Source organism: Siniperca chuatsi, linkage group LG21, assembly GCF_020085105.1.
Source record: "Siniperca chuatsi isolate FFG_IHB_CAS linkage group LG21, ASM2008510v1, whole genome shotgun sequence".
NCBI classification, from domain to species: domain Eukaryota; kingdom Metazoa; phylum Chordata; class Actinopteri; order Centrarchiformes; family Sinipercidae; genus Siniperca; species Siniperca chuatsi.
The window spans coordinates 12741548-12766908 of NC_058062.1; the positions used below are offsets into that span (position 1 = coordinate 12741548).

The 25361-nt window shown below is 41.3% G+C and overlaps 1 protein-coding gene across 4 annotated transcripts in view; it reads left to right on the forward strand.

The window, feature by feature from the left end:
* Nucleotides 1-25361, forward strand: part of LOC122868812 (cAMP-dependent protein kinase type I-beta regulatory subunit) — a 69469-nt gene continuing 44108 nt past the window's right edge. Inside the window, exons 1-4 of one of the 4 annotated variants that reach the window (XM_044181132.1) lie at nucleotides 1-157; nucleotides 1676-1863; nucleotides 15725-15895; nucleotides 20330-20421. In XM_044181132.1, coding sequence (XP_044037067.1) covers nucleotides 1690-1863; nucleotides 15725-15895; nucleotides 20330-20421 — 437 coding nt within the window. In that variant the 5' untranslated portion in view covers nucleotides 1-157; nucleotides 1676-1689. Of the gene's footprint in view, nucleotides 158-1675; nucleotides 1864-10565; nucleotides 10661-12094; nucleotides 12507-15724; nucleotides 15896-20329; nucleotides 20422-25361 lie in introns of those variants that run through there. The other 3 variants (XM_044181134.1, XM_044181135.1, XM_044181133.1) reach the window with 3 other exon arrangements.

Here is a 25361-nt window from a genome sequence, read left to right on the forward strand (position 1 = left end):
GAGAAGATGACAGATTGACGTCATCGGGACTGACGCAGAGCGAGCCGAGGTAGCAGAGAGGCAGAGCAGCAGCAGCATCCCATCTGACAAGCGGCGCCTCACCAATCTCCCACCACCAGCGAGGTGTTTTCTCACTGAGCATCCTCCAGAAATAACGGTAGGGACACCAGCGAGAGCACCGGCTAGACCGTGTTTTCATGAACAGAAAATAGCGGTTTAGACCAGGCCGTTTATAGCGTTTACGTCGCAGTAATTCCCCATCGTTGTGGTTTGGTTGTCATTGTAAGGTTAGCAAAGCTAGCTGGGTTAGCTGTCTATTGAATGCAACTGAACAGGTGCTGAGTTTCATCAGTAGCTCAACAGCGGTTTACATGAAAATTGTTATATGTGGGCACTGCTTTGCTACTTGCTGTGAAGAAACTGCACTCGTAGATGTCATGCCCTCCATACATAATACATTTTGATTTATTATGCAGTAAAAAACATCGTTGACGTGATTTCCCTTTGAGGAAGTGATACAAGGTAGTTAACAGTTAGCTACACCTGCTCAGCTTCCTGGCTTGCCATGCGACATACTGCTATTATTTGACATAACTGTAGTCTGACATAGTTGTTGTCTCTGCTACATAACTTGCTTTGCCTTCACTTGCTGAAGTGTTTACTTTCACAAATAACATTATATCCATTAAAGCACCAGTTTCCAAAACGTTCATGTTCAGTTATCTCCATCCACAAAGAAACACGCTAAGGGCATAAATGGCCATGCATTAGCAATGCATAAATTGTGCATGAGGTGTGTAGGCTTATTAAGTGTTAAATAATGTTCATGCCATTTTTAGTTAATTAATCATAACCTTCGTTTGTGGGCTCCTTCTGTCACCTGCCCACAATCAAAGACAAAGGTTAAAGGTATTCACATTTGTCCAGGGATACAGTTTTACTAATAATATGTCAACCAAATAAGACTGGGCAACAAAAATAAAATCCTCTATCCTGGGATATGTAATTTAATATTGTAATATTGATATGAATATCACTATATAGTACCTTTTTAAGTTAAGAGAAAATGTTTATAGATAAAATAACTCACTCAGTCAAGGTATTTCATCACATTGATGCAAAAATCATAAAGCAGACCTGCTCATTGATATGCAGCATTGCCCACAATGGTCTGATACACCCACAGATATTAAATGGAGCTAGCATGGTATAAACAGAATGGCAAAATCTCAGTTGACAGTTGACCAATTTATATTGTCTCATGGTGTATATCGTCATATCGCCCAACCCTATAACAGCAGTACCAACTTTATTATTGGTGTTTACGAAATGATCTATTGTAACATACAGTTGCCTTCATCACACACTGTCATGCCTTACTTATGGCATTAATGCCAACTGACAACAGTTCATGTGATGAGGTCCTTGACAGGAAACATTAGCAAGAGGGTGTGCAATGTTCATTCACCTCCTTTCCATGATCCATTGCTCCAACATTCTCTATCCTTCTTTCCTCTTACCATACTGTATGCACTGCATTTTGCCCCTCCCTTCTATTTTTTGTTTTCCTGAACCCACTTCTCCCCTGCTACCTTTGTTCTACCCCCTTCTCTATTCTGCTTTCCCTCCCCTCCTCTCCTCTCATGGTCCACCCTGTTTTCTCCCACTGCCACAGAGATAAAAGATAAGATGGCAACCTCCTCCTCCACTCTGGAAGAAGACGAGAGTTTGAAGGGCTGTGAAATTTTTGTGCAGAAGCACAACATCCAGCAGATCCTCAAAGAGTGCATTGTGAACCTCTGCATCGCTAAGCCTGAGCGTCCTATGAAGTTCCTGCGGGAGCATTTTGAAAAGCTGGAGAAGGTTGGTGATAACAAAGTTTTGTGTTCATATGGCTTAGATATCTCAGTCTGAGTCTCTCTTTTTGTAATGTGGGGCTCTGTGTTGCCTGATATCTTGTGTGGTGAGCTTGAAGTTGTTAATTATAATGTACTTTTTACCTGAATATGACATGTGACATGAATGTTCATTGCAGTGTGTGCCAGTTAGTAGGGATTTCTTGTCAAATTTCTCTGATATTAATATTTACTCACCATGTATCATAATACAACCTATGCAAATGAAATAGTTTATAAATAATATGAGTGGTTATTACAGACTCAGTTACAAGGTGGAATGCTGTTTTAATGTTGTGGATGCTTGTGTGTGTAAAAATACACATCTCATCGAGTGTATTGGTATTTCACGTGTACATTGCACTGCACACAAACGCTGTTTTATTTGTTTATTACATTGTATGTGCTCAACTGATGTTAACACCATCACATACGAGCAGGCAAAGAACATCCCAGCTAGCTACTGTGTTTAAAAAAACAGACTGTTCTCAAACTGTTACAACAGAGCTTTCATTTTTCATCCTATAATAGCAGAATCCATTAGGGAATGTGAGAGGAGCACCCATAAAAGGCCAGTGTCCTGTGCAGGCTCAGGGAACAGACTGTGTATCTGCCTGTCTGTCTATCTGTCTCACTGTCTGAGAGCAGAGAGACAAAAGAGGTGACATATCACTCATTGAAAGCTACTGAGAGTAGGCTTTTGCGAAAAGAGGGAAAAGAAAGATCATAACTAGAAAACAGGTAAAAACAAGGGCAACCTCTGTAGCACATTCCCCGTGGCCCGCTGCTCAGAAGTTGTGTGTTTTCTGTCTGTCTCTTTGCATCGCTAATGTGTTTGCTCCGGCTGGAACCTCTACATTGCAAGATGCTTTTTACATGAAAGTTGCTTCGCTGACACTTCGTTAAGTTGTCTCCAAAACAGGGTGTCCCAGAATTTAGCCGAAATGGATGTTCTCTTCCAACGTTTGGCTTTGATCAAGCAGAGACGCACATGGGTAGTTTGCTCATGAGTTGATCATAAGATTTGTTTGTTTAAACAATGGGCTCTACTCTTATACTGCTGTTACAAACAGGTCATGAAGGTGTATGAGGTGGAGCTGTAGGCTGTTGATGTTGGCATGTGGGGAGTTCAGGCCTTGATAAGAAGTCTCCAACAAGAGAAGTGATTGTGAAGAGACATCAGATATAGCAAGGCTGAAGTTCACCATCCTGATGCCTGGAGGAGGGTCTCCATCCTTGGTCCAGTGATGTGTGTACATGCATGTGTGTGTGTGTCTGTATGTGCGTGTGTTGGCATGTGAGAGTCATCTGATTTGATCTGTTTTTAACATGACAAGTGATATTTTCCACAATTTTTGTTTTTCTCAAAAAAGGCTTCATCGTGTTAATACTAGTTGTGCTTTGCCTGTATGTTCAAGTAAATTATATTTATTCATCTATTTATCCAGTCTGACCAATCAAACTCGTATGTACAACAACAGTCTACACCTACAACGTATTAAGCCTAGTTTTTAAAACAGAACATACAAAAAGTTTAAGGTCAATGTCAGGCTGTTCTCTTGTGCTAGTATGTCCTACACACTTGTTTATATGTTTGCATCTGTCTGCTGTCAGAATCTGGAGCAGTGGTCCTCACAGAGCTCTGTGTTCAAGGAGACAGGGTGTCGAAATGAACACAGCATTGACAGTGGAGCTACTGCTGCTGTTAGAAGGGACTGTATTGCTGCATAGTCAGAGAGGCAGCATGAATACTAATGGATGTGATAGAGCTCAGCAGAAGCATACAGTATCAAGTTGCGAGTCATTCATCATCATTCTGTAATATGACATACTGCACACTTGCCCTATGTGTGTCCCATCTCAATAACAAATGAGCCTCAAAGATTTTCTGTTGTGATTAAGAAAATGCACAGTGTGTTGAACATGAAAGCAAATTTATATAGGAGGATTTATTATGTCATCTAAATAGCTAGCATAGATAACTAGGCTATAGTACACATGGACCTCTGTTTTCGTGAATCTGGGCTCTGGTGTGGCTGGGAAAGGATACATACTGTACATTGTTATTGGTGGAACACACAGTATTGCATGTGACACACATCATATGCATATCAGTCACACCCTGTGCAATAAATTAATGTATTTAAGCTGTTCTGCTCTGCTCAGTCTTGCTGCCTGTGCTGCTGCGGCTACACTTTTTATTATTAAGTATCACACTATCATCACTGCGGCTGCTTACATATAGCAAATTTAATCAGCCCCATTTCCACCCCTGCATCCACCTGTAGGCTCTGATTATAGTGTCCTATGATGGGGGAGAAAAAATGTTATTGTCACTCCTCAGTCTCCCCCCCTGTACTGGCTAAGTGTCTGATGCAGCAACATTGTCATTAAAAAAGCAATAGTCTGACTGCTTACTTGATTGCAAAACTAACAGATCAACATAATATTTCTGTTTACATGACAGGAAATAATATTTTGATTATCCAGAGGAAATGGGGTTTGGAGTTTTGCTTCAAGAAAAAGTGCCCCAGTAGCAAGATGGAGCATATGAAGGACACATCCTACACTAGTAATGATTTTACTGTATACACTAGGAATCTCTGTTTACCAGTGTGATAGAAAAGCACACAAGTTCTTGTACCTATTTTGGTAATATTTATATAGCCTGCTGCAGTGTTTTTGATGAATAAGGGTACCTGTACTCTTGGACTGCCAAAACAGACACTTGATTCACGCCATGACAGGCTGTCATCTTGCACTTAAACTATGAATATGTGTGCACACATGCACATAATGACACAATAATAATATGTTACCATTGATGCTTGTGTCCCTGTGTGAAAGTCAAAGTTTAGGATAGGATCAAAACAGCGTTGTTTAAGGTAGTGAGGATCTAATACATTGCTTAAGGAGCAGGGCTTGAACAGCTATGTTGCTGAATGGTGGTCAATGAAATCATTTGGTATATACAAGTGGTTAGAATGAAAGAAACTGCAGGCTTTCAGCCTTCTAAGGTCCACTGTTGCCCAACACTATTCCAGTCAAGCTTTCCAAATCTGTGCTTGTGTTGTGAGGTCAGTCATTCATGGAATTGAAACAGGTCATGTATGTTTTTGTGGTGTCCCAGTTATTTAAGAGGCTTATTGTGCTTCTTTCCCCCTGCGTGGGGTAAGTTTGAGGACAATATTTGGTTCAACAAGCCATGTCCATTAAATCTGGATTTCATTTTCATCTTATTTTCTAAATTTTGTATTGTTATTCTTAAGCTCTATCTGTGTTCTATTGCTCAAAAAATAAATGTCAATGTCTTAAAATATTTTGTTTCTCAGTGCAAAAAACTTCCAGTAGCATTGTTTAAATGCAAAACAAGAATTTTGGTGAATCAAGGTGTCAGGTCTTGTCTCTGACTCTTGCAGCCAAAAAGAACAGTAAGCTCTTTTTCTCAACACAAAGAGAAAACAGAAAAGACACTTTTGTCATCACATTTTCTCCTGTACTTCACCCTCCATGTTTGTCTGTGTTTCTCTTTCTTCTCTTCCAGCCATTTTCGTCAGCACTCGTCGCCCACTAGAGGCGGTAACCTAGGCAACGGTAGAGGATAGATAGACTGTAGTCTATCCTGTGTTCAATGAGCCCCTTTATTCACAAAGTTTATTCCATCGTGTTCAGGCTTTTCTGTGTGCCAGTTAGATTACTGGGGTATTCTTTCTCCCCATTTACCAGACCTAACCTCATTTCATATCTGCATGGGATCCGTTTCATACGGCATTCACAATCTTGTCTGAAAAATCGCTTTTGTCTGTATCAGTTTCTCCATCGTCTGCTCTCAGTCTTATTCTGATGCTATCTTTTTCCCACGTACACGCTTCCTTTTCTTTCTTTCTTTCTAAATTTTTTTTCTGTCTCTTTTTCTTTTTCTGTCTCTATTTGGTGTCTCTCTTTTACTCGTACACAAACAGACACGCACACTTGAGAGCACACTAAAACATCAGGCTGACTAGTTTGTTTTTAACTTTTGTTTCGATATAATAACATGTCTTTGCTCCTCAACTGACATTGTGAATGGGAAAATAACAGGCGTCTCGCTCCCTTTCATCCTGCCTATTTATGCATAATAATGATGCCTTTGATCTCTACAACAGTAGCTTCAGATGGGTGTTCTCATCTCCCCATCTCTATCAGCTCAGCTCAGTGTGTAATTGCTGAAGAGTGAGCCTTAATTTTTGGCACACTACAGTGCAAAAAGACAACAATTCTGTGACACCACATCTGAGTTTTTAGTTTTCTGACAGGACTATCTTTTAACAGACGTTTCCTCTTTGTTAGTGTGTTTGTCACTATTATTTACTGTAGGTTTGCGGCATAGATGTTTAGTTTACAGTGGAATATCTGGAATTAGGCAGTAAGTTTGTTTCTTATTAATACAATTGCTTGTTGTAGGAGATTATATCTCATGAACAGCAGGGTTTCTGAAACAGTGATGAACAATGTTTTTCTATTATACAGGGTTTATTGTTGCAATTCTTTTTGCCCCGATCATGTGCATAATAAGTGAACATTCCTGCAGAAGTCCATTTTAGATGCACTAACCCAGAAATGGTGACTTTATCAGTCTGCATTATTACGAATCTGTCCAACAGGCAGCACCAGCTAAAAGTGTCAGGACTGAATGTATGAGTGTGGATATGTCACTCAGTATATCAAGTGGGCAGCTGCCACCGCAGATGTTTTATTAAATTAGGCACATTGACATTTCACAAGGCTCAACAGTGTTGTCTGGCATCCCAGAACTGCCGTCGCTGGCTTTTGTTTGGACACATTTATGAAAATCAATTTGACTTGAAGTCAGACTTGAAATTTGCATTAGATTTCTGGTTCCTTTTGTAGCGCTATCTTTCTACAGATGATCCTTTACCTTCCCCTCTCCTCTTTCTCTTTTTATTACTTTCCGTGAGAACATCTGATGAGTTAAGATGCGTCTCTCTCCTCCTGCGATTTTCACTGCTACACTTTGGTCTGTACATAACATACCACCTGCACTGGCAACCAAATGTTCAGCACATGACAGCCGTCACTCCTCAACTCCATCTGTATATGTGTGGTGCTTGGATGAGTCTAAGCACCATATTTGGGTGACTACATGCCTTGGCACTCTTCTGTGATCTCAAATCAAAACGTAGGGCCCATTGCAAATGCTGCTTTGTCATCTTTTGGGGTGCTGTCCCCCATTAATTTCAGCGAAGAGGTTAAGCATATTACTGTAAATCCCTTTCTGTTACAAGGCCCTGGGGGACTTTTTTTCATATGCCAGAGAACAGTTGTGGAAAGTTGTCATTAGCAACTATTTTGTGCTGAAGGTTGAAAATACTAAAAACTGTCGATCTGCGGTCTGTGGATTATCTTAAGCAACTTGAATTCCACTCATTATTGTATCAGGGTTGTGGCAGATTTTTCAGAGAAAATATTTTTTTTATGGTTTGGGTGAACTGATCCTTAAACAATTGCATTCACACTAGTTGCTAAACAGTTTCTGCCTCTTCTGTGTATGTGTATATCTGTTGTGTTTGTGTGTTGGTATGTGTTGATATGATTAGCAGAATGCTCCCTGTGTTCTTTTCGCTCACAGGGCTGTCATATGTTTGTGTCTCATGTTTCACTCCTGGCTTTTTACAATTTCTCCCTTATCCCTCTCGTCCCTCATCTTTTCATTCACCTCTCTTTCCTCAGCAGCCACGTCCATGCATGTTTTGCTTCCCTTCATCTGTCTTTGTCACTAGTATCCCATCGCTCATAGTTTCCATACTTTACCAAACTGGAACTAAAGCAAACACATTTCCATTTCAGCATCCATTCATTACCTTTAGAATACATTTAAGCAAGATTTTATTGTGTAAGGCTTTAAATTAATTAGTTACATAATTATGAACTCTCAAGCCCATATGTACAAGTGCTTACCTTCAGATCATCAGAAAAAGCTCTACTCTCAGTTCTGATGTTTAAAGGAGCCTCCATTTGCTGTCAGGGCTGCTAAACTGTAGAATAACCTACAAGCTGGGACTCCACACAGAATCTTTTAAATGTTAATTAAATACACCCCCTTTTAAATGGGCATTTAACTGACATGCATACATCTTATACTTTAATTGCAACTTATGATTATTTTCATTATCGATTAATCTTGTGGTTTTTTTCACCTTTAGAAGGCTGGTTTTGTCTGACCAAAACCCAAAGATATTTGGTTTTCGATCACATAAATACTTAAACGATAATTTATTATCAAAATAGTTTTTGATTCATTTTCTGTTGACTAAATAATTTATTATTTTTATTATTAGTTTTTCAGCTCTAATATAATATTTATTGTACTTTATTATTATTTTTATTCTTTTCATTTTTTTGTTTACTATTCATGGTATTTTTATTACATATCGTGACTATCTATGCTCTTTGTAACTACCTTAATAAAAGTGGTATTTAAATAAAATTATTATTAGTATTTCTAAACCCCTGTAAGCTTACTCTTTTCATTTGTTTATTGTTTTGAAATATAGCATAACAGCATCAGGAAAGACAGACCTTTGTCAGAAACAACTGCAGAATCAGGATACACAAGTTTGATGTTTGTGTCTCTATTTGTGTCTCTACATCTCTACTGTATGTAGGCCAGTGTTGCATTGATTCTATATTGGTGCCTAGCCTCCCTCAACATTATAAAGCATGTCGAGTAAAACAAATGTAAACCCTGCTGCATCATCTCTGTTTTTGAAAGATCTCATCACATTGCATTATGGGAGAGTTCCTCTCTCTCTATCTGTCAATCAGCCACTGTCTGACTGTCCCCTGTAAGATGAGAAGCCTGTCTGTGCTGCCAGCCATTCAGCTGTCGCCAGGACCTATCATAACAATTCAGCTGTCCCTTTAAAGGCCTCTGATTGACAATTTGTCAGGAGGGTTTGGTTGTTTGTTGAGTCTGCTGAGAGCATTTAGGTGTAGCTTTGGATTATCTCCCCTATCTTCTACTTTTCCTTTTGTTTATTTTACTTTGTCCCTGTCTTCCTCTTGTTCTGCTCTATGACTATTTAGATCAATCTACATATGTGTGTGCCAGTGATGCGTATGCATATAGCGTATTAGCAGCACAGGTCTAGAAAATTAAATTCAGTTCAGCATCACGAACAGTATGTCCCATACACAAAAGTTTTCAGCGTTTTGTAACACAGTGTAGTTAGTGTCTCCAGCTTCTGTTTGTCATCACCACCGTGCTGGGTGCAGGGTATTCTGTCAAATCAGCCTGGGGTGCACGCAGTGACCCAGGCCTAAACCTCCTCCCAGGCCCACCCTGGGCCCCTTACAGGTAAATTGGACACCCTAGCCCCTGTTTCCCTGGTGGTCCTTCTTTGTCCTCTTTCATCTGCCCGTTGCATCCCTCCTCCCTCCCCAACTAATCTGTGGTCGGTGTGAGAGAAAGAGAAAAGGTGTTAGGTGTACAGCACTAAGATGTAAAACACTTGGACAGAGACAGTGAGAGAGATACATGTACAGAAACTTCAGAGGATTTAAGCAAAAGATGTTTGCCTGAGCAGTTAACCAATGTTACATCCAGACAGCATTGGTAAAACAGCCAGGCAGCAATAAATAAATTATATAATAATTAGAAGATCTTTTTCTTGATTAATCTTGGTCAGTTAATCGGTTTTCACTATTTTCTATAAAATGTCAGAAAATAGTGAAAAATGTCCATTACAATTCTGCAAAGCCCAAGCTGACATATTCAAATGGTTTGTTTTGTCCAACCAAAATCCAAAGGTATTTTGTTTAATATTTCAGAAACTAGCAAATATTCACATTTGAGAAACTGGAACCAGCACATTTTTGAAGAAATCACTTAAATGATCAATTGATTTGCAAAATTGTTGCAGATTCATTTTCTTTCAATTGACTAGTCGACTCGCCAACAGAGTTTCAGCTCTAAAGAATTCCCTTTTCAATTTTGAGTCATAGGCTGCTCTTTGCAGTCTTGATAGATGTGAAACTCATCTTGTAGATTAACTGAAAAAAGTGAAAGAACTGAACAACACTGAACCCTTAATACTGAAAGAACTCCCACTAACATCCTGCAAGCAAGAGAAAACTGTTCTTTTGATGTAAGGAGCAGGGTTAGGTGTAGAACTGAAAAAAACATGCTATGAGTCTTTGGCTTTCAGCTCTATGTAGCTGCTGTCAAAGTGTAGCAACAGTTTACTAATGATTACTTGGGGATGGAAAGGCTGGTCCCCGCAAGTTTATTTTAGAATTAAGACTTGGTTGTAGTGTAAGGGCTGGAATTACTGTTTGTTAATGATTACATTTTAGCAGGTAGATTTTAGGATTAAGATTAGAGAATTAAGGTAGCCAATGGAGAGTTACCATTAGGAAAGCAAGACAAGTTTGTGTGTGTGTGTGTGTGTGTGTGTGTGTGTGTGTGTGTGTGTGTTGCGACCATAAAGAGAGTGAACACCATTTCATAGCGAGGTCAGCACTCCACATACACGCAGTCCGAATACAGCAGCGAACTTTCTGTCCATTGTGGCGCTGTAATGGTGTGGAACAAAGTGATGAGTATACTGTTAGCTCCGCTGGTGGATCAGCTCTTCATGCTTCATTACCTGCGTGTGTGGGTGTGTGTTTGCGTGGCACCTTGTTGTTATTGGTTCACTCGCATGCTTTCAGCCCTGGCAGTGGAGAGGGAAATTGTCTATGTCACTGGATGAAGGCTACCTAAGGTAACAACTTATGGATGTTTCCTTTTCTCTAACTAAGATAGGAAATTAACTTCATGGAAGAATAGATATTTTGATGTATTTGCGCTGCAAGCCCACTGATCCCCTCTGATGGGTTGAATGCGTTTGCGCTGAGCATGATGGGTGGTCGGGGTGATTAATATTGGTTAGTCATAGCTATGAGAATTAGTAACTTTTGTTCCTATCTACTTGGTGCAAATTGGTTCAGAGAATGAACAAAACAGGAGAGACCCATTTTAATATGAGTCATCATCCATAAATGAGTTGAAATTGGAACTGATAATGGTTTAATAACAGTGATTTTAGATTGAGCAAGTGATCATGGGATTGCATGTGTGTCTTCTTTTGTTTGTGTCTTTTTACAGAGCTTCTGTGTCCTGCTTACACCTGTGTCCTCTGTCTCCTCTCCTCTCCCTCCTCGCCTGTCCTCTCTCTCTGGCACACAGCCGCAGATGATGACGCAGGGAGAGCAGAGGAGAGAAGGAGGGAGAGAGGGGAGAGAGACTCTGACATAATAGCACTGATTATAGAGTAGAAAATATATTGGTAAATAAATAGAATAGATGGCAAGTTATTAAAAGAGGGATGCTTTTCTTTTCTTTTAGAAATGACACTACCTCAGATTGAGATAGGATAGCAATGGACCAATTCCAAATGCAGTTGTGTTTTGTTTAGCTACTGTACGTAGCCCTGGGAATAATATATGGCACTGCCTCAAACTGCCTAGCCTGTGTGTTGTTACAGAAAAGCTAAAGCAAGAAAAAGTTTGCCTCTGCTGCTGGTAAAGACACATTGCAGCTCTTCTCAGCTCACCTTGGACTAATGAAGCCTCCTCTTTACGCTTATAAGACATCAAAAGTCATACTGTACGTGTTTCTTGTGTCCCTTTGTTTGAGCACTGGGGCCAAAACAGTATGAGGACTTGTTGGAGCCAGACACAAAGTCCTCACTTGATGCCTGACCCTCTGACCTAAGAGGAAAGCGCGTGGGTGGGGCTGGAGATCAGTAGGGAGTGAGAAAGACACTGCATGGTACAGACCAGTGTCTGGCACACACAAGGAATATATGGGACGACGATGTATCCCTATGGGAATGTAAGGAGCCATTCGCTGGTGCAAAACACACAGACATGCCATTTGTTCAGAACAGAAGTCCGTATTGAGGGGAGTGACGTTTTCCCTTATGCGAACTGAATCACTGTAAATGTGTGAGTGAGAGAGAAGGAGAGAGAGACAATCTGTCAACAGGCATCAGGACTGGTGTGTGTGTGAATGTAGGTGTGTGCACCACCGTTGCTTCCTGCTCAGACTCACCACCAACTATTCAGGATGCTCACAGTACCCAGTTGTCATAGTGACGGGGGGGGAAGCGATAGGAGCCCGCTCATTGCGCCACTTGATTGTGTGCGCGAGACGGAGTGAGAGGGAGAGAGAGGCTGGAAAGCAGAGACAGAGAGTTGCGCAGGAGCGATGGAGAGACAGGCTTTTGCTGTGATCAGTGTTTTCATCAGTAGTCTTCTTCTTTAGCTGCTGTGTCGTGGGGATTGCAGACATTTAGCCATTCGAACTTGGATTTTCCTCTCACCCGCACACACACACACTCAAACCTGAGTGTGCACACAAACAACACATACACACAGCGGCTGCTGTGCTAGTATGGTAAGATGCTACTGCGGTGTGACATGTGTGTCAGGTGTGTATGAGATGGAAATCCATGTGTGTTGATTCCCATGCACACTTTGACACACTCACACTTTGACTTGATGCCTGGTGCCTCTGACAGGCTGAAGGACACACAACCGGCCTGGCCAGGGGCCCTCCATGCCATGGTAAATACCTCTGATAACAAACTTAGAATGTAGTTTGCCTCCTGCAGCTAACCTGTATAGTCTCATAGAGGCAGGAGCAAATAGGATACAATGTTGTGTTTGTTGTTGAAGCGTGTGAAGTTTTATTGCAAGGTAAAGATGCATGGTACTACCTAGTCTGCGTGAGTGCGAGTGAGAATTTAAGTGACCATTAGTGACTGTTCTAGACAGCAGCCTATTAACAGTGTTTGCTGGAGTGAGGAGAGAAAGATGCATTTATTTTCAGTGCTTGTAAGAAAGGTAAGCATTGTGTTTATTTTGGCTTTGTCTTCACTGTCTTTAGAGAATATAAAGTGTTACCTGATTGCATTAAGCTGGAGCGTGTGAGCTCTCCTCTCCCCCTGCAGTCTCCCTGTGCATGTGTTTGTGAGATTGTGTGTGTTGATGCTGCTCTCTGGCTCTACCTCCCCTCTTCTGCTCCTGCTGGCTGTGTTCCCTCAGGCAGTGACTCTGCGTAAGCAAGAAGTGTGTGTATGTGTGTGTGTGTTTGTGATCTGCATTATCACATTGTTTTTCGCAGACAGTGAGCAACGCACCACAGTAACCTTAGGATGGCATGAGCAGGAGAGCGACAAAGTCAGACAGACAAGGGAGTGAAAAAGAGAGAGACTGTGACAAAAAGATCATTAGATGAAAGGATACCAACTCAAAGAATGAGTGCGAGTGCAAGCAGATGAATGCCTTCTGGACAACTGTCTAACTGGGCGCTGTTTTGTATCATTATAGCATTGCTGTATTACTCTTCCTGTCCCCATTACATTATGCTGTTGGGGTGATCAAAACAGGTAACATCAAAGAATGTGCTGAGTTGTGAGGTCTGGATGTGACAGTTCTGTTTGTCTCAGTTTTCAAGTAATATGACCCTATGTCCCTTCACTAGGGCTGCACAATTAATCGAAATATTTTCGAAATGCCATATCCCAATCGCAGAAGCTGCAGTTTTTCGATAAAGGTCAAACGTGTGACAAAACAGCCTTGCAATGAAGCACTGTCGCGCTGCAGAGATGCCCTGGCCTACAAATCTTGTTTTCCAGATGTACGAAAACATGTTTGTTTGGTACAGACCCCAACAAATGTCACATCATCATGATTTCACTAGTTTTTTCAGTAAAAATGAAAATTGTGATTCAAAAATGATCATTCCCACTAATCATGAATCATATCGCAATCGTAATATCTGTCAAAATAATCGCAATATGATTTTTTTTACAATATCATGCAATCCTACTCCTCACTGTCTCCACCTCTCTCCCTCTCTCTTTGCGATCTCTCTGTCACAGGTTGTCTCTCTCTCTCTGTCTCTTTCTGTCCCTCCCTGTCAGTACATAAGCGGAGAGAAGTGGCAGCAATTTCTGCTTTCTGCTCAAGGCATTCAGAAATCACTCTGCTCCTGGCTGCTCCAGGTCTTATTTTTTCCTTCTCCCCTCTGCAGCTTTGCAGAGAAAAAAATTTGCCTCACGACATTTCATAGATAATGGGGGGACTTGAATTATACAATTCACTCCAAAATATAGAGGTAGTATGGACTCAGTGGTGGCATGATGGTGTGAACAAGCAATTTCCTTATTTGAATGCTCTCCTTGTTAATGAGCAAGAAATCTTTGCAATTGAGAAGATTGATCCAGAGAATGTATGGCCATTTTGCTTGAATTTTGCTTTGGTTGCTGATGAGTTTTCTGTCATTCACTTAGGCAAATCATTGATTAATTGTTTCAGCTCTAGACTGAACACAATAAGAGGTTTTTTATGGAGGACATAAAGCCTGACCAATATTCGTATTAATGTAAAGACCTGCTGCCTACAAATTCCTACATTTTGTAGAAAAATAAAATAGGCTGTCCCGATCTCCTGACAACAGACTCCAGTTTTATTGGTTTTGACTGAATAATGAAAGACAAAATTGGTGAATATATTTTTGATTGATTAAACTCATCAATCATCATTTAATCATGAACATTCCTAGTGCAGACTGAAGCAAATATAGTAGATTTGAAAGTCTTTCAATGTTTTTCTAGGCGTTAAACCAAGTTGAAAATTTGCTTAGTATTGTAAGAAACCCTGCTTGCTCACGTGATGGAGCAGTAGAGACCACGACACAGAACAGCCACCAGGCATATCACCCAGCCGCCTGCCTTCCTCCATCTGTACACAGTTTCTCTCTCTGTTTCTGTTTATTTGTGTCTGTGTGGTGTTTCTGTATTGCAGTGTGAGAGTGCCACCTCTTGCTACTTGCCTGTCTGGAGTCTTGTCTCTTTGTTTATTTCTGACTGGACAGTAGCAATGCAATGAACCAGCAAACAGATGAAATTTTTACTGTACCAAAATATGTGCTGATGAATAATACTGCTATCAACTCAATCCCCACTGTGCTATTAGACACACTAATGCACTCAAATAAAGGAATAAACACACAGCGCCAGCAGGGGCACGCAGTCATTGTTAGTTCTACACAGGTACTGTGTAGAAATCCACAAAGCAGTGGATGCTGGCTACCTTTGCACAAAGTGTTATCATATTGTCCTTGTTGCACAGCACTCTCACATATTACCAAGCCTACAGTGGTTTTATTGTGTACTTATGCTAATGTGTTAATCAGTTGTGTAATCATTAATTCATCACCTGCAGAGTGTTCAGCAGTTGAAACAACAGCCAGCCAGAAGCATCCTGTCTCCCCTTTGATGTCTTTATTCCTTGTTGTTCATTATCTGAGAGGTGGAGAGTACCTGGCTGAGCCTTTTTCTCTCTGCATGCTCAGGCCTGCATTTATTAATATTTGATGGATTTTACTTCATACCACAGCAGCCAGATGTCCAGACAACGTGCACTGTACTTTCTCTGAGGTTTATACAGTCCTGTTGTATTATCTGGCCTGGTTAAGAATCCACATGATGCCTAATGTTAGAAAGGGCGCTTGGAGAGGTTTGTCAGCCTGTCTTCATGTGATCGTTTATGAAGGAAAAGAATAACAGATGATTTTGTTTGTCTTGCCTGAAGCTACAATAGTAGTTGCATCTGTTTTCCTGCACATACGTCCTTTTTAAGCATTTAAAGAGAAGCACTGTTTTGACCATCTGCTTATTTATATTTTAACCGCTGAAAACCTTTTTTCCATCCCTCTCTGTGTCCATCTCTCTATGCGCGTCCCTCTAACAATCTTTTCTATCCTCTTGTTTTTACAGGAAGAATGCAAGCAGATCATGGCACGCCAGAAATCTAACAGCCAGTCGGACTCACACGATGATGAGGTTTCTCCCCCACCACCCAACCCTGTTGTCAAGGCCCGGCGCCGCAGGGGAGGGGTCAGTGCCGAGGTCTACACTGAAGAGGACGCTGTCAGCTACGTGCGCAAGGTTAGCCTTGGAAGATGGATGCATACGTAACACATCTTTGCACAGAACTACTGGCACACACAGCCAGTACATACCTGCACGCGAATACTTAAACAAACTCATCAACATGAGTTTGCACACAGATACATACAGTCAGTGCATACATATACAATAACACAGATAAACTCAAAGCTGTTTATTGCTTATTTGTTTGTGCAATTAAAACATAGCAACAAACATACAATAAGAGACTAAATGAATATGTGCATATGTGATGGAAATCAAAGGGGCTTATCCAAGGCCACAGTGTGAGAAATCAACAACATCAAGCAGACATCGAGGTTGATTGTTGTTTATTTGTTGGACACAGAGCTGTCGTTCTGTTAACACCCACTTAAGAGCATGAAGGTAAACACATTCATCGGAACAACGTGGCAGTGAGAAGGGAGATAAGCTGTGTAAATTTATGACAGCAATTAACAAACAGGCTTGGACACTTCGGTGAATTTATTTACAGCAGAATACACAGTTTGTGAGTCAGCTGCTGAACTGATGTTCAGCACAGATGCTGAGATCCAACTCTGTGATAGTAGATTGACTGTGATAGACTGCCACTCCACAGGTTTTTGAAGATAGCTGACGTCTTCATCATGAAATTTGTGCTGAACAGAGAAACTGTTTTTATTCTACTGTTTTTTTTTTATTGCCAGTTTTATTTACTTTGCTCTAACTGAGCTAAACAACATACATTAGATTGACCCTCAACATTTTAAGGGACCTTCAGTACATTGACATGCACACAAGAAACAAGGTTACTCACAAAAAATCAGGTTATGCAGGAAATAATATGTGGAAGCTGACTTATTTAGACTTCTAGAGGCGACTTAGTTTCAATTTCAGTTTAAGTCTTTGAATTCAATTATTTTGAATACAAGGATGCATCGCTACATGTAGTAATTTTTCTTGTCATCTTGCTGCCCTGCAGTACTTTCCCTATATGTATTCTTTGTCATGCACATTCGTACATGTAAAAAGCTGATTAGAAACCAGCTTTTTCCAGGAGAACTTGTGAGAAAATTGTGTTGTTCTAATCCCCTACTCTTACCTGAAACTGGGTTTCTCGTGTACATCCTGTTTAAGAAATCAGGTTATTGTAGAAAGCTGTGCATATAAATACACTGCTTGACACAAAATCTGAGAGTATATTAAGATGTTTTTTTGGTTTTATTTATGCTTGGATTTACTTTGCATCTCTGGTTCTTAAAACAATATGGTTGAGAGGTAAAGGGGACAGCAAGACGGCTGTTATGATTATCTGTCATCTTGCAAACTGTCATGTGTCCATTCCATAATTTATTGAAGCTATAGGAAAGAGTGCTCCTTTGCCAGAAACTGTAACTCAGACACACACATACAGCACACGCGCACACACACACACACACACACACACACACACACACACACACACACACACACACACACACACACACACACACACACACACACACACACACACACGCATACACACACACACCTTAGTTGTTATCATTACTGTGCTTGTTCAGTTGTAATTAGCTTGTCACACCATTAATTGCTGGGTAATGACATAACTGCATGAACCCCCGTCACCACACTGTAATCGCATGGCCACTGGAGCATGCACTATATGTGTGTGTGTGTGTGTGTTTGTATGTGTCAGGTGTGCGCTCACACCCACGTGCATTTGTGCTTATGGCTCTGAGGTCTCTACCAGACGCTGCAGTCATGTGTCATGGCAACAAGCCTGCCCGCATCTCCAGCCTCATTTTCTTCACTGTCCCTCACTATCTCATGGACCAACACACATCCAGCGCACACACACACACACACACACACACACACACACACACACACACACACACACACACCGTAGTCGTTATCATTACTGTGCTTGTTCAGTTGTACTTAGCTTGTCATGCCATTAATTGCTGGGTAATGACATAACTGCATGAACCCCCGTCACCACACTGTAATTGCATGGCCAGTGGAGCATGCACTCATTTTCTTCACTGTCCCTCACTATCTCATGGACTGACACACACACACACACACACGTAACAACTTACGATTCACACAGCCACGTCAGCTGCCTGTGAAAAAGAAATTAATTCATGTGATTACACAACACAACAGACCATCAGAGAAAAGTGAATTAAAATTGAATCAGAACATGAAAGCACATTATTGCTTCAGTATGAGAGAGGATCTCTTCTGGCCATTGATGTACACTGAAGTAACACACGCACACACACAAATTCAGTCAGAGCCTATGTGCCATCTTCCTACATAATCAATTCCATTAATGACTCCACTGTGAAAATCAGCAGCTGTTTAACAGAATACAATCAATTAGCCGACCCTGCTCATCTGATTAAAAAGAGCTTTGCTGTAAAGTGCTATGAGGCCACGAGGCCTGTCGGTCAGGCCTGGAGATCACATTAACAGAACAAATTGCAGGGTTGGCATCAGATTGATAGAAACTAGTGTGGATCAGAATCAGAATCAGAAATACTTTATTGATCCCAAAGGGGAAACTCTTTGCTACAGCAGCTCTCTCTCACGTCAGTGTACACAGGAATAGAAGTACTAAAAAAATATAATAAACACTATAATACAGGTCAGAAAATAAATTAACTACCAAGTGGGTATAAGAACAACCACAGATTATTGCACAATTATGTCAAGTATTGCAGAGATGTAATGATCAATGTCCAGTTTAATGACCTAGAGTCATACAGACTAACACTTAGAGGGAGGAATTAAACAGTTTGATGGCCACAGGCAGGAATGACTTCCTGTGGCGCTCTGTGGTGCATTTTGGGGGGATGAGTCTTTCGCTGAAGGTACTCTTTTGTTTGACCAGCATGTCATGGAGTGGGTGGGAGACACTGTCCAAGATGGCATGTAGTTTGGCCAGCATCCTCCTCTCTGACACCACCGCCAGAGAGTCCAGCTCCACCCCCACAATGTCACTGGCCTTACAGATCAGTTTGTTGACCCTGTTAGCGTCTGCTACCCTCAACCTGCTGCCCCAGCATGCAACAGCATACAGGAAACCAAGTACCATGTGTGGCGAGGTGGGAAACAAAATGGGCATTGAGTCAGATATTTCTTCCAACAAGGGTTCTTTAAATGAAGAACTTTGGGATTTCCAAGCATGTATCACAGCTAAAATCATACTTTATGTAAGTAAAAATTATGGATATTACAGATGCAGATGGAGGCAAATACTAGCCACTAGCCTAACTTTACTTTTTACTTTACTATCGAGTACACAAGTAATTTACCAACAGAATTTGATTGGCTTCCTCTCTTAACTGCTTGTAGGCGTAGCTGTTAAGTAGAAATCCATCTTTTCCCATGTGGCTTTACCTCAACTTTTTTTTCTCCAATTGGCATTAACAGAATATCTTAACATTATCCTGTACAAAAGACAGACTCTGAGTCATAATTTGGAGTGATTCAAAAGCTGGTAACAAGTGGAGTGACCTGACATTTAATGATCCCCTGGTTGACAGTACTGGAGCTGGATCTTGTGGAGGATGGTTAGGTGGCTGACCTAAAATCTGATTCTGAGAATGACTTCTATCACTGAGCCCTTCTGGGTGGCTGTGACCTCCTCCAACTCAGTTTCCAGGCCAGACCAGCCTCTTTCTCTTTCTGTTCACTGAGTAGTCAGGCCCGAGTACGGCAGATAGATTAAATTTTGGTACATTTTTATTTTATATGTGATGTGGTTGTGTGTGTATTTGTGTGCATGTTGTGCACAGTTCTGGATGGTCGTCTTCATGTGGACACATCTGTTGCTTTAACGTAATTACAGCCTACCCCCTCCTCCCCCCCACCACCAGAGACAAAACACATACACAGTACACACACATACACACTCCTCTCGATCTTCAACTTATTCCTTATTAAGAAGAGTTTATTTTAGTCTTCTTACTCTTTCTTCTTCTCCCTTTCTCTTACTATTTGCCTTTCTCACCCTATGGGAAAAGGAGCTTAAGTTCTCTTCGAAGATGCCTCTTTTTAAATACAGACTTCTCTGACTTTGTTGTGGCTACAGACTTTGCCATTCTCTTTCCATGTCACACACACACAAACATACACCACAAAGTCTGGGACATGAAAATGCATGTTTTATGAATGAGTTTAGGCCTCTTGTGAATTTTTAAGGGCTGTGTGACATTTTGAGTGTAATCCCTGAACAGATGGGCTTTCCCAAAAATACACAGACACACGTGTGGAATAGTCCTTTCAGAGTTTGCCAATACGCTTCTCTTTAATTACTCAATTTAGTCTGCTTTTGAAGTCAGGCCTATTATGTGTTTGTTCTGGTTTGTTTCATGTGTCCACCTGCATAGTGTTGTTGTAGTCTACTTTGCTGTAATGGATATTACTGCTTTGTCTACACAGGTGATCCCAAAGGACTACAAGACCATGACCGCCTTGGCCAAGGCCATCTCCAAGAATGTGCTGTTTGCTCACCTGGATGACAATGAGAGAAGGTACAAAACGTTTGTGACCCCACTGACTTCTTTAATAGGTTTGCACAACATCCAGTGTGATTCCAGCAATCCAAATGTGTGTGTGGACTATGAGTGCATGTTTGTAAGCTGATAAAACGGGCCATTGTTCCAGTTGAGTGTATTGCCCTTGTGGCCACTGTGTGCCAGTGTTGCCTGCTTTGGGAGAATCTCAAGTCTGCGTAGACACCGACAGAGCAAGAAGGAGGGGTGAACATTTACAGATGTGGAAGAAGAGGAGAGGTATGCAGCGAAGGGTGGATAAGGGGGCAACTGGATGTGTCTGTGTATTGTTGGTTGTTATGGTAACTTATGTGTATGTCAGAATCATGTGTATTCAGATATGGGCGGTGGTGCTCAGATACATTGCTCAGAAATCAACGATTCTCCATAGTCGTCTTAGAGAGAGAGGGTTGCCAGTTTCCCTCTATCCCTCCCTTTTTTTACCATCTGCTCCTATTCATTGTTCTTTCACATTCCTCCTCTCTTCAACAATCCTCTCCATCCTTCCATCTGTCCCAGATCTCTAGTGATGGCTAGGTCTGGCTCTGACAGGGGAGGGGGGTGTTGTGGGAAAGGCTCTCAGGTGGCTGGCTGTCCTGCCCGCCAGCCGGAATAGTGTTTCATTGGTGGGGAGAATCCATTATGCCCCATGGAGAGGAAAACACCGGAGCTTTCCTGTTGGCTAAAGCCTCCACGGACCAAACCCAAAACACACTCTTTCCAGTCTTTCGTCAGCTGACAATTTACCGTGCTCCCTTGGCACAGGCACGCAGGCCTCTGATTGCATGTCAGTGCCTCTGAAGCAGCCCTGAGCAGAGTGCAACATGTGATAGATCTGGACAGTCTGAAAAACCATGTACTTGCGTGGCTGATGTGGCAGATTAGAATTACACCACAAAAATATATGGCAGTAGACCATAAACCATCAGGTTTTAATGTACTCAAGGCCTCTTGGCATGCCAAGCTATGTAACGGCGTCATCGTCAGCGCTTGAAACCATGCATGTAGAATTTAGTCGACTGGCTGTCATGTTTGCTGTCTCGCTACACACAGCTAGCGTCAACCATTAATGCTGTGCACACAGGAACTCGTTGTTGTGGGATTTGTGGGTGAACATACAGCTAGCAGCACTGAAGGCTCTTAGCTAGTGAAAACCTTGTCTGATTTGCTAGATTGTTCAGGGACATGGCAGTAAGTTGGCTTTGCTTTCTTCTAACTCTATTCGTCTCTCTCTGTCACTCTTACAGTCTCCCTCACTCTCCACTGTTCTTCCTCACTCTTCACTTCCAGCTGATGATGCTGGACGGCTGATTGGTTGGCTGGCTGGTGGCTTGGTCGCATTGCGGTTATGTTGCGGTTGTTGCGCCTGGAGCCCCTACTGACAGAAGTGTATTGATGTGTGGCCAATGTGGTCCTCCAGCATTAATGAAAAACTGAACACAGCAACCAACAGGCCTTTGCACATGGCTTAGTTGCTGTAGAGTACACTACATGCTCTCATTGATAAGTTTCGGCACAAAACTTTGCCTAACAAGGTGCTCATCCTAAATGTTGTACAATATCGGTAATATACTAAAGTAGTGTATATCACTGTTACTATAGGCGCCAAAACAGAAAATGAAGCAAAACTCAGCTTCAGAGTAATACTTTTTGCTTGTTGATGCCTTCTGTCGTTGGCATTGATGAAGTCACGGTATGAAGTACATTGGCTTCTTTAGATGTGCCAGAACTGTCAAGGACTGACGCACATTAGCAGATGGCGTCTGACTGCACATTCCTCTCTCTTACTCTCTCACTCCTTCTCTGTTTCTCGCTCTTCTCTCGTTTTGCAAACAGCTGGCCATTTGGGTTATCAGACGTTCTTGCACATGTGGTCTGATTGGGTGAGAAGGTAGTGACAGTTGACCATTGCTCCTGGTGTGGGCCTGTGCTTGTATTTTGTTCAATAAATGGTTTGAAACATTCACAAAATGGCTATTTTTGTTTAAGGGCTGTATGTGAGACAGAATGAGAAAAAAACAGGGCTGATAGCTGTGTGTGTGTCAAGGAAACATCTTGTGTGATTAGTCACTCAGCAGTTATGTAAGCTGAACACCACACGATTTGTTCCCCCATTAGCACTATATTATGCTATCATCCCCTTCATTAATGAGAAAGATCGAAAACAATGAAGCCCTCTTTGTTTCTCCGCTCTCTCCAATGCTCTCTTTTATCTTTCATCACTTTTGTCTTTGTAGCCCACTTTTTTCCTTGTTGTCTTATCCTCTCTCACCTGGTCTCTAGTTCATAATCTATCTCATCTTCTTAAGTTACTTATCTGCCTTTCTAGGAATCCAGGGAGACTGTACTGGCTCTGTAAGCAGTACATTTTTACTGAGCTTAATAACAGACACTGGTTGACAAGGCTCCTTTTTCTTCTACTTTCAATTTTCAAATTTTCTTTTTCACTTTAAAATTGTTTTTGCTTCTGCAGCGTTGATATATTGTGTGTTTTTGCACGTCTATATGCAGTTTAATTTGACAGCACAATCCATTCTCATACTCTAATGGATGTCAATCAAAATCTGTAGTTCGGTTTATGGATCACGATTTATATCTGCCAGTGTTGAACACTAGGACCACCATGGAGTCAGATGTAAACTTTATTGTTAGTATCCAGTCCTCGACTTTATATATTTGGTATTTAATACTGGACTGCAAGTGTTGACTGTGTGTGTGAGTGTACTTTTTTACTTAGTGTCCACAGGCACACAGCTGAAACTGCAGGAATATGTTGGGTTCCAATAATTTCCTGGTTAGTTTAGTTTATTGCTTTTGAGACAGCTCTGGAGAATGGACCCATCACATCCTTGTTGCAGACTGACACATCTGTCAAAATGGATCATGTCTGATATGCGTAAATTAGACAATCAACCACTTATTTGTATGTCATTAGATTAGATTTGATTTCAATAATTCTAGTGTTTAAGCCACTCCAAAAACACCTATATATATACAGTATACATGTATTTCTAGAGGAAGTCTTTCAGCAGTGAAGCTACCGTATCAGTCTTCTGTTGGGGCTCAGATGTGTGTGTAATTACAGGAATGGGCAGTGCAGGAGAAAAATTATCCAGGAGGGCATCTTAGGACAAGCAGAATATTACTTAAACTAAAACAGAGCCAGCTAGTGGTCTGCGCTTTGATCATATCCTGATTTGTAAATATTTGCTTCCTCAGCTTCCATTGTCAGGAATGTAAAGCTGTCAAGGTTTATGTGTGTGTTTGAATGTGTTCTGGAGAGAGAATGAAAACAGAGAATATAAAGGGGCATTCAGTGGAAGAGGCAAGAAAAAAGGCATTTGTTTTCCCTACAAACTAAACATTCAGATGACTTTTTTTTTTTTTACTCTGCTGAAGTGCTGTTCTACCTGAGCTCAGGTAAACGTGAGAAACAGAGACAAATAAAAACGGAAGCAAGAGAGATATGGCACTGCCTCTCTTTCGGCGACTTACACCCCTACTCTTTGCTCTCGTTCATCCCCTTTTTACCAGCTTTCTCTGAGGTGATTAGGTAATCAAGCAAATTCCCACTTTTTGTAAATATTCATTAGCCCAAAATTTGGAATCCTTCCTATAAACTTTATGAAAAGTAGTTTTGATGGAGATTGAAAGGGCCAAAGTTATGGAGAGGTTTAGGAGAACAAATGTATAGAACCCGTACTGGTACAAGAGTGAAGCAAACACACTCTTTACACACACACACACACGCTTAACCAGGCACACAAATACCACCATCACTACAAAGGATGACAGGGATTACATTATCATGAGAAACACACACACAAGGACATTCTCAAGTATGCATGTCAGACTGTGTTCCCAGTGAGGCTGCTCCAGCTGGGAGCGTGGAGTCTTTGATTAACACATATGTCAAACTTTATGGCCTCAAAGTTTCTGAGCTCCACCAGCCGTGTGTGTGTGTGTGTGTGTGTGTGTGTGTGTGTGTGTGTGTGTGTGTGTGTGTGTGTTTGCGTGTGTGTGTGTGTGTGTGTGTGTGTGTGTGTGTGTGTGTAGTCCATCTTTCTTCAGCTGCCTGGAAATGAAAACTCAACACATTATGCCTTCTAAACTCTGCTTTTGTTATTAAAAGGCAGTTTGGCAAGCTAAAGAGGTTACTGGAATAGAGACAGAGATCAAAATACATACTTTTCTTGTACTTGTATTTAAGATATATATTATCCAGATTTATCCTTCAAGAGACACTTACGTATAGCTCTCATGCATTGCACCAGCGTAGATACAGTGCAAAGTTACAGATATTTTGTTTTGCTGAGCAAAAAGGTCTTAGTTTGTTAGACAAACTATAAGAGAATGAGCATGTACTGTGCCATCAGGAGACAGTATCTGTGTCTGTTTATCTCTTTGACCTTGGCAGGTCTCTATACTCACGTCTGAACGTCTGCCATGGTGTGGCTCCCAGCGGGCCACTGGGTGGACCCTTCCATTTGCTGCCCATTAGCTGCCACAATGACCTCATTATGATATGCCCACACAAACAGACATACAAGCACACAAGATAAGCTGCAAACAGGTGTTTGATGTCACATTGTGCTTGCTATGCTAACACCCAAATCAGCCTGCATCCACCTGTCTCAATACTGTAACCATACAGTAGTTGTTATCATATCGACTGAAACTTTTATCTCATCTTACCATGTGGATGTCTGATTATTTTGTTTTGGTTTCCGCTAAGTAACAGCACTTAAATGATAGTTTTCAGATGAAAGCTTTTGATAATAATTTGGATATCTGGCCTCAGCCAAATTATCAAGTTTAAAGGCTTGTGTGCGTATATGTATGCACATAGCCTGTTTGTCCAGGTGCACCCTCAGATGAGATTTGCCAGCCTATCTCCCCACCACTTCCCCCTGTTAAAT